The sequence below is a fragment of the Helianthus annuus genome, chromosome 12 (assembly GCF_002127325.2).
Source record: "Helianthus annuus cultivar XRQ/B chromosome 12, HanXRQr2.0-SUNRISE, whole genome shotgun sequence".
Taxonomy (NCBI): Eukaryota; Viridiplantae; Streptophyta; class Magnoliopsida; order Asterales; family Asteraceae; genus Helianthus; species Helianthus annuus.
In genome coordinates, this window is record NC_035444.2 from 104,817,668 (window position 1) to 104,828,246 (window position 10,579).

Genomic DNA, 10,579 nt, shown 5'->3' on the forward strand with positions numbered 1-10,579 from the left:
TTACTTTGATTAATTTCGTTCATTCCAAGTCATGGAATCCACAACAGCTGCTCCTGCAAACACTTTCCCGTCGTTTAACGACATCTAGGAAGGAAACGTTTCCTCCGCAACTACTTCAACAGCAGTTGCCGCAGCGGCTTCAGCAGGATCAGCGTCGGCCCCTCCAGTTGCAAGTTCTGTAATCGCGATCTCTGTCACTACGCTATCGGTTACTGCTCTGGTTGCTACACCACTACCTACTTTTGACAATGCTTTCCTATTGATGAACGCCGACCTGTTACGACATTTACAACAGCAGCAACAGCGAGAAGAAATGCTGCAGAGTCTCCGCACGAATTTGTTTAGCAGTATCTATCCAGGGAATAATCCCGTCTCCGTCGGAGCTTTCACCTCTGGATCTATGGTAAGTTCTACAATCTCCACTCCCATAACATGTGTTGCACAATTCTCTTCGTTTATGAATGCTCCGATGAATAACGGTCTCAATGACTTGTTTCCCCAGGGATCTATGGGTCTGAATCCTCAAGATCAGGAGTTGATCATGCCATATCATCCCACGTCTATGACTTCTCAGTCAAAGTTCACGATGCGGATTGTTAATGCCCCACTCCCGGCTAAGTTAAAGATGCCCCTACACTGAAATTCTATGATGGTACGTCCGACCCGGACGACCACATGTTCGCATTCGCCGGAGCGGCTAAGGTCGAGCAATGGCCCATGCCGGCTTGGTGTCACATGTTCGCTCAAACTCTTACCGGATCAGCAAGAGTATGGTTCGATGGGTTGACAGAGGGATCGATTGATCACTTTGAGGATTTCCGGCGTATGTTTTTGCAAAACTTCTACCAGCAGCATTGCTGCAAGAAAGATATTACCGAGGTTCACCACATAAAACGCCGTGACGGAGAATCCGTAGAAGATTTCATAGACCGGTTTAATCGAGAGAGCATGCAGAAAAGCGGAGCGGTCGATCAGCTCCGAGTCTCCGGATTTTGTCACGGAGTACGGAACAATCAGTTAGTGGAAAAGCTCCATGAAGATCTCCCAAAAACCATGGAGGTACTTATGGAGCAAGCTCGAGCCTTTGTTCGGGGAAAGAGTGCCTACGGTCAGACGAACGAAACAGCAGCAAGAAGTGCCAAGGCTCGAACCACATCATGGAGACGGAACGCGTCACCACCGAAAGATAGAAACAATAACTGGAACGGGAGTCGTGGTCCGTACCAGAAGGCAGATCGAAGCAGTTTTCGAACCGGAAACGTGCGTTTTAACACCTTCTCCGAACTAACAAAGTCGCCAAGTGAAATTCTTAGTACGGAAACCACCCGGTTTCCTACACCGTCAAAGCAGCGACCTACTTCGGATAAACACTCCAAGAAATATTGTGAGTATCACCGAGACAAGGGGCATACAACTGATGAGTGTTGGGCATTAAAACAAGAAATCGAGGAGGCCGTACTATCCGGAAAACTCTCTCATCTCGTAAAAGAGGTAAAGGATGGGAAGAAGTCCGCAACAGCGAATGATAACCCGAACACCGAGGCCGGAATCAATATGATTCGGTCTACCGAGCCAAGAGGGGTAAAACGGTCGAATCAGCATATGGCAGCTTGGATGCACCAGCCCACATATTTTCCTCCGATTGATCCGGAAGATGCTCGAGACGGACCAATCACGATATCAGCTGTAGTCGTAGGACACTTGGTCCGGCGAATTTATGTGGACGGAGGAAGCGCCTTTGAGATAATGTATTTACAGTGTTTCCAACAGCTAAACCCCCAGACGAAGAAGAGGTTGATCGAGGTGTCCACACCCTTAATAAGTTTCTCGCGAGAGGTGGTTCGTCCGATAGGGCAGATTACCCTTCCGACTACATTTAAAATAATGACAGGAGCAGGACTATTCAACTAACCTTTCTGGTTGTTGGAACTCACTCATCACATAACATAATACTCAGACGACCTGGGCTACGAGCTCTCGGAGCTATTAGCTCGACAATACATGGTGCCATTAAATTCCCCACCGAAGCTCGAGTCGCCACTATATTTTTAGAATCAAATTCGTTCGCAGCTGAAGTAAGACACGCAGCAGAAACCGGCTCCAAAAAGTCTGAAGTACCCACAGAACTCTGGGCGATCAACCCGGATTACCCCGAACAGCAAGTGGCTATCGGCGCCCAGCTCCCAAAACGAACGAAGAAGCTCCCGTGGGAATTATTGAGTAACTCGATTGATGTTTTTGCGTGGAAGCACTCCGATATGCAAGGGGTTCCCAGGTCCATGGCATAGCACCACTTGAATCTAATGGAATCGATAAAGCCGATAGCACAGAGAAAGAGGCACATGGCACCGGATCGAGCTAAGGCAATTGCAAAAGATGTGAAGAGTCTCCTAGATGCCGGGATCATTCGAGAAGTCCGGTATCAAACATGGGTGTCGAATCCAGTTATGGTACGAAAAAAGGATAACTCCTAGCGAATGTGCATCGACTTCACCGACCTGAACGATGCATGCCTAAAGGATTGTTTTCCATTACCAGAAATCGATGAGAAGATCGATTCTGTCGCCACGTTCAGGTTGAAATGTTTTCTAGATGCTTACAAGGGATATCACCAGATACAAATGGCAGTCGAAGATGAAGACGAGACAGCCTTTGTCACTAACGAAGGAGTCTATTGCTTCACTAAGATGCCATTCGGGCTAAAGAACGCTGGTGCCACGTACCAACGTTTAATGAGCAAAGCCTTTAAAGACCAGATCGAACGAAACTTAGAAGTGTACGTCGATGATACAGTAATCAAAAGTCACGACGAAGCCACCATGCTGAAAGATATACTCGAAACCTTCACCCGACTCCGAAGCATTAATATGAAGCTAAATCCCAAAAAGTGCACATTCGGGGTAGAAGAAGGAAAGTTCTTGGGAGTCATGGTCGGGTCGAGGGGCTTGCGAGCCGACCCAGACAAGATCGATGTTGTTCTTACAATGAAGGCCCCAACGTCGGTCAAAGGGATTCAGTCCTTAAATGGACGATTAGCCGCCCTCCATCGATTCCTGTCAAAAGCAGCAGACAGATCTCTCCCATTCATGGACGTACTCAGAAAAAGCTTCAGGTCAGAGTTCAAATGGATCGAAGAAGCCGCACAATCCTTTGAAGAACTTAAATCTTATCTCGGCACTTTGCCGACGCTCAACGTACCAGAAAAGGACGAGGCATTGACAGTCTATCTAGCTGCATCACACGGTGCTATCAGTGCAGTGCTCGTCGCTCACCGAACCGGGGCGCAAATCCCCATTTATTATGTGATCTGAACATTGAAGGATTACGAAACAAGATATTCAAGCCTGGAAAAATTAGCTCTGGCGCTAGTTCATGCTTCAAGAAGGCTTCGTCAGTATTTTCAAGCCCACCCAATTGAGGTGCGAACGGATCAAAGAATCCAGCATATTCTTTGACGACCAGAAGTTTAAGGCCGAATGGCAAAATGGGCAATCGAGCTGGGTGCGTTCAATATTACTTTCAGAACCAAAGGGCCTTTGAAATGGCAAGTGATAGCTGATTTTCTTGTAGAAATGCTGGAGGAAAAAGTAGTAGAAGAAACCGAGAAAGCTCCAGACAAACCCTGGACTCTGTACACAGACGGAGCTTTAAGCTCCGAGGGGTCAGGAGCAGGCTTGATTCTTACCGATCAAGATGGTACAGATATGACATATGCACTCCGGCTAGAATTCAGAAGCTCCAATAATGAAGCTGAATATGAGGCACTACTAGCCGGTCTACGCCTGGCACTGAAAGTCGGAGAAAGAAATGTTGTTGCCCATGTAGATTCACTGCTCGTAGCGAATCAAGTGAACGGAGACTATGAAGCAAGGGAAGCCAACATGATTGAATATCTCGAGCAAGTATAGTAGGTCATGGCATTCTTCGAATCATGCAAAGTTGAACACGTTCCCCGTAGCAAAAACAAAAAGGCCGATGCACTGAGCAAGCTAGCGTCCGTATCGTTCAGTCACCTGGCCAAGGAAGTAAGGGTAGAAGTGTTAACCACACCCTCAATTGCTACTCCCCATTTCATGCAAGTAGAAGCTCCGTCTCAGACGTGGATGACACCTATAATCAATTATCTAGTGCACGATGTCTTACCAATCGATAAAGCGGAAGCAAGAAAGATTCAAATCAACTCGCTTCAATATCAGATGCAGGAAGGAGGCCTGTACCGAATGACTTTCCTCGGACCCTTCTTAAAATGCCTCGATCCAGAGCAGGCCAGCTATATTATTAGAGAAATTCATTACAATATCTGCGGTATTCACGCTGGACCAAAGATGATCGTTACGAAGGTGAAAAATGCAGGGTATTATTGGCCCGGGATGCACGAAAGTGCAGTCAAAGAACTCCAGCAGTGTGATGAATGCCAAAAGCACGCACCGATAAGCCTTCGAGCTAAGAATGAAATGATCCCGGTAACCGCAGCATGGCCTTTCCAAAAATGGGGCGTTGACCTAGTCGGTCCTTTTCCACGATCGAGCGGAAGTGCCCAATACTTGTTAGTCGCAGTGGATTATTTCACTAAATGGGTGGAAGCCCGAACATTCACAGTCATCTCCGGCTATAATGTAACGAGGTTCTTCTGGGAACAAATCGTATGTCGTTTCGGTCTTCCACTCTACGTTGTGAGCGACAATGCGAAGCAGTTTGCGGAAAACCCGTTTAAGCGCTGGGCAGATGAGCTACCGAACGTTATGTGGGCTCACCGGACGTTACACAAGACTAGCAATGGGGAGACACCATTCAGTCTTACGTATGGCACTGAGGCTGTAATCCCCGCAGAGATCGGGCTCCCAAACCAAAGGTGCAAAAACTGGGAGGAAAACGAGCAGGAGCTCCGATCTAATCTCGATCTGCTAGAAGAGCGTCGGAACATCGCGGCGATCAAAGAAGCCTGATACAAAAAGAAGATCGAGAAATATTATAACGTTCGTGCCAAGCTCTACAAATTCAAGGTCGGAGATTTCGTGCTCCGAAGTAATGACGCGAGCCGCGTTGAAACCCCAGGAAAGTTGACTCCAAAGTGGGAAGGACCGTACCGAGTCAAAGAAGCAAGCGAAAAGGGCTCGTACGTACTGGAAAAGATCGATGGAACCCCCGTACCCAGAACATGGAATGGGGTACATTTGTAAAAATGTTTTATGTGAACGGCCTGCTACGGCCAAAAAAGATCGCTATCTCCTATTTCTTTATTTTCAATTTCCATGTAAAATTCGGGAGGGTAGTACCCCGAAAGTATTTTCAATTATCTTTGTAAAGCCGTGAGGGTAGTACCCCGGAGTCTTGTGTAAAAAAGACAATGAATAAAGCGATCTATATCTTTACAAATACAAAAACGCAGTATACAGACAATATTTTTGTGAGCTCGTGCAAGAGGATCATATCAGTTTTGAGACATATCACTAACACCGTTAAGCTTTAAACATTCTCAGTTCTAAACAATTTACCTAGATTGTCAGTATGTTTGTCCACTTAAATTTTCACACAAACTTCAATTGATTCGAGATACGATATTAATGTTTTAGAGACTTAAACTTAATTGTGTATCACTCCACTTGAATATACTCCTGTATCCAGATCCCAAATATTCAGTCTTACAGGTGAGTATACCACAGATGATATCTGTAAAGGGGTTATGTGCAAGGGCCGTGAGAGCTCAGGTCGATACTTCCGTATACGCAGAGAGATGACGGCTTCGACTTTTCGGTGTGTCCCCTTTAGAGGATCTTTTGATTACAACAGCAGTGACTATCAATTTTATTGTTTCATCAGCTTGCTGAGGGCGATGCTATGTTTCAAGCATTATGCAGAAAGTATTATCCGGGGACTAGGTCAGTACTTCCATACAACAGAAGTCCCGGGATAATACCCCAGATATCACTGAGTATAAAGACCTAGTATCTCAGAATACGGGACCTTTCAAACAAGATTTCGGGGGTTACCCATATATTCAAGAATAGTTACCCGCGAATCAAGCAAGTTTGATTTAGGTTGGCACTCCTAAAAACCTATACAATCTTCTATTTTCTCGTACTACATGCCCTGATCTAACATTCTAATACTATGACTCGATCCAAGACGAAGTCAACAGATGAAATGCACCAACAGACCCCCCCTCAGATGTTGACGGAGTGCCATCGAACGGAGTGTCATCGAGGCATATCACACTGTCTTCAATCTTCTGTCTTGATCAGCCACTGGGCTTTTCTCTATCTTCGTCGCTTTCTTTTCTCATCAACAGACTCCCCCTCACAATGAGATTGACAACTTTTGAGCTTATCAAGTCCAAACTTGTACTCCCCCTCAAATGTTACATATTCTCCCTCAGATGTTGACTTTCCTGCATAAACTCTACCACAAACATAAGATATATGACAAACATTTACGCATAAAATAATCATGCACCAACTCAGACTCTCTCATCTGTACCAACATTTAACTCCCTCTCAATTCTCTATCTGTATGATGAACCACCTGAAATTATGACATTGTTTTTATCAAAACAAACACAGACACCCAAACCAAATGTTCATCATGTTTAGCACTTTGAATTTTGAAAATCAGCTTTTCAACATCAGTTGTCAAAAATCTTTTTGTGTTTTCAAAAATTATGCTAAAACACATCAAAAATCTTTCTGAAAGAAAATAAAATACAGAAATAAACTATTTACAAACAATATTTTTGTGAGCTCGTGTAAGAGGATCATATCAGTTTATGAGACATATCACCAACACCGTTAAGCTTAATTACATTTTAAGTTCTAAACAATTTACCTAGATTGTCAGTATATTTGTCCACTTAAATTTTCACACAATGTTCAATTGATTCGAGATACGATATTAATGTTTTAGAGACTTAAACTTAATTGTGTATCACTCCACTTGAATATACTCCTGTATCCAGATCCCAAATATTCAGTCTTACAGGTGAGTATACCACAGATGATATCTGTAAAGGGGTAATATGCGAGGGCCGTGAGAGCTCAGGTCGATACTTCCGTATACGCAGAGAGATGACGGCTTCGACTTTAGGTGGGTCCCCTTTAGAGGATCTTTTTTACAACAACAATGACTATCAATTTTATTGTTTCATCGATTTGCTGAGGGCGGCGCTTTTTCAAGCATTTGCAGAAAGTATTATCCGGGGACTAGGTCAGTACTTCCATACAGCAGAAGTCCCGGGATAATATCCCAGATATCACTGAGTTTAAAGACCTAGTATCTCAGAATACGGGACCTTTCAAACAAGATTTCGGGGGTTACCCATATATCCAAGAATAGTTACCCACAAATCAAGCAAGTTTGATTTAGGTTTATATCTCATTTCAATTTACTAAATGTACGAAAATCTACTGACACATCCGCAGTAAGATCGTTTATCACATTTTGACTTTCCAATTCTTTAGCATGTTGTGATAGTCCACTGATGTACTATCATTTCCTCTTTTTCGCAACAAAACTCATTTTTAATTTTATCATGTTTTTGGCTTTTTCAAATTTTCTAATGTTTTTGGATTTTCTGAAATTTTCTTACTCCCCCTAAAATGCAAAAACATTAACGAAAATATGAAAACAAACTGTACAGAAACATGACAACCGATATCAAATCACCTCAATTCGCCATTCACTTGGCATAAACAATCAGAACTCCCCCTATCAACAAACTATTTTCCCATTTAGATTTCAAAACACATATGTTTGTTTTAATCAAAATGGTTTTTCCGGAAAATAAGTTTGATTGATTTTACCACTTGTAGGTTTATCAAACAAATGTTCGGGGATGTGGTTCATCATCTTGTCTTCCAACCAAAAGTAGGAAAATACAAGTACAACCTAATGTCCTTGATTTACCATTTGCAGTTCAGAAACTTCTGTACCACTTGTAAGAAATACACAAACAAACATAAACAAACCTCTTTACCGATTGTATGATTGACGTTACCGAAGAAGATTCAAGAAAGATGCCGATTCATGCTCCACGCTTACCAACCTGGGAGCTCCGGCAAGTCCTAAGACTTATTGTTCATAAACTGTACCATCCCAGTCACAAACCAGGGATGGTTCAACCTTTTCTTTCTCTGTTTTCTTTTCATAAAATTCCTTAACCCCTTTGACTTTTCGATCAATCATCTTGCCAAAGATGTGTTTTACCTTGGGGTTAAAGACCTTCTCAGCATCAAATTCCTGTTCATCATGATAAAATTGATTAGAAATTTCAACTTTACCAATTTTCTTTTTATAATTCTCAGCCCGAAGTAATGGAAACTCCTCATCATTAACAATCGGAACTGATTTTTCAACTTTTACATCAGCTTCACATTTTGAAACAACTTGTGGCTCAACTGACTTTGTGGAATCAATTTAATCGCCCGAAGATAGCTCCTCTGATTTTGAACCATCAGAATCATCGCTAGAGCTTTCACCAACCTTCTTAACAACCCATTTCTGGTTGTCAGATTTTGCTCTTTTCTTGTAAAACTTGTTCGAACTCTCACCAATTTCAAAAATAGAATCTTTGAACAATTTTGTTCTATCAAGTGGTGATTCAAACGCAAACACTTTCTCTTTGATTTTACGAAATACTCCCTGTTTTGATTGTATCGCATTCGAACAATCTTTTGCAATATGTCCCACAGTGTTGCATCGGAAACAGGTTCTTGTATCTTGCTTCTGTTCGTCTTGCTTCTTCGCAAGAAACTCTTTATTTGATTCTCTCCAGAAACTTGTCTTTTCTTCTTCATCAGTTGATGTACCTGAAACAAATGACATTTTGGATTTAAAATCACGAACATATTTTTCATTTTTCTGTTTTTCTGTAGGAGTAAAACCAAGTCCTTTCTTTTTGAAGTTACCGTTATGGTTCGATCTCTTTTGGAAATCTGAACCAGAACTGTAATTCCTTTTCTTGTTTAATCTCTGTTGAACTCTTGAGGTGTAAGGTTTAGGTTTTACATTAAGACATAAGCCTTTTATTTCCGAAATATTAATTTCTGTGAGTATGAAAACCTTTTTAATCAGTTCAGTTTTGACACCTCTTATTGGAAACTCTTTATCAGAATATAATTTGTCAGAATCATTCAAAGTGTACGCCACTTTAAACAATCCATCATCCAAATTAGATTTTGACAATAAAAACTTTCTATCATAAACCAATTTGCCCTGTTTTTCTGTTTGACTCTGTGTGCATGACCCAGACTTTGACTCTTCCACATCATCACTCTCTAACACATGATCCACGACTTTCTTCATTAATTGAGACTGTTGATCAGTGTCAGATGATGTAAACACAACATCAATACTTTCTGGAAGATTGACCAACGACTCTGACTCCCACTGTAAATTTGTGGCCTTTTTGACTCTTTCATCGTTTGGATATCTGGGCAAATATCCATTTTCCAGCGGGGGTGGACACTTATTCTAACTGACACCTTTCTTCTTACCAGATGTAGCCTTTTCAGTGTCCTTTTTCTGATCACCCTTCTTCTTGTCAGCAATCTTTTCACCAGCAACAACTCCAGCTGCTTTTTCTTCAGTTATCTCATCTTCTTCCCATACCTTCATGCTCTCAACCGTAGGATAAATCCTGTCAATCACATAGGAAGTACATGAGTAACTTTTTAATAAACGATTAACTCTTTCCGTTTCAATTCGTTGCAGCTCAAGCTTCTGTTCTAAAGCAGCACACTTTTCAATGTAATTGTTTACAACTTTTTGTTTTGTCATAAACGCTCCCTGAAGTGTCTTCATAGCAATAGCTTGCTCTTCACTAGTTTGATTGTACTGATTCATTGTCTTGTTCAGCACATCATACGACTCCTTCAGACTGTTCAAGTTGTAAATCAAAGTGCTATTCTGCTTCTTCACAGCTTCGCAATTTTCACACTTTACAGGAACTTCTTTTGCATCAACTTGTTCTTCAACTTTAAACTTAGGCACTTCTGTCACCTTTTGCCTTCTCACCACCGGCACTTCTTCATCATCACTACTCACCAGCGTTTTGTCTTCTTTTTCTTCTTCTTGACTTTTTCATCTTCACTATCACTCTTAGCAAGCAGCTTCATCTCTTCTTTATATTTTCTTGCCCAATATTCCGTATCATCATCACTATCATCTACAATCTTTGTTGTAAAAGCAGAGTAAGCTGTAGTTTGATCAGGAATATAATCATCCCAAGTGAAATTTGCCCAGCTAAAACCCTCTGGTAATCTCAAATCTTCTTGATCAATCAAACAAGCTTTCCTATTATCTGGAATATATTTATCCCAGTTAAATGACTGCTTTTGATCTTGATTCACCACACATGCTCTCTTTCCTGAATCTTCAATCACATCCCTTCCATGTGCAGTTTGAGCTTGATGTTTTTTTTGTTGTTGAGATGATTGTTGACCAACTTGGTGATAGATGGCTTTCCTATAGTAATCGTTGTTGTTGTTGAACGGATTTTGAGCTCCACTTGCTTCTCGGTTAGTGCACTCTCTCTTGAAGTGTCCTTTTTCCCTGCACCGAAAACAAGTAACTTTAGATTTGTCAA

At 41.9% G+C, this 10,579-nt stretch overlaps 1 protein-coding gene across 1 annotated transcript; it reads left to right on the plus strand.

Moving 5' to 3' along the window:
- Positions 1-675: 675 nt before the first annotated feature.
- Positions 676-2,288, plus strand: LOC110892624. Its single transcript, XM_022139780.1, has 2 exons — positions 676-1,793; positions 1,892-2,288. The coding sequence occupies exons 1-2, from the start codon at positions 676-678 to the stop codon at positions 2,286-2,288; spliced, it is 1,515 nt and encodes a 504-aa protein (XP_021995472.1).
- Positions 2,289-10,579: the final 8,291 nt, after the last annotated feature.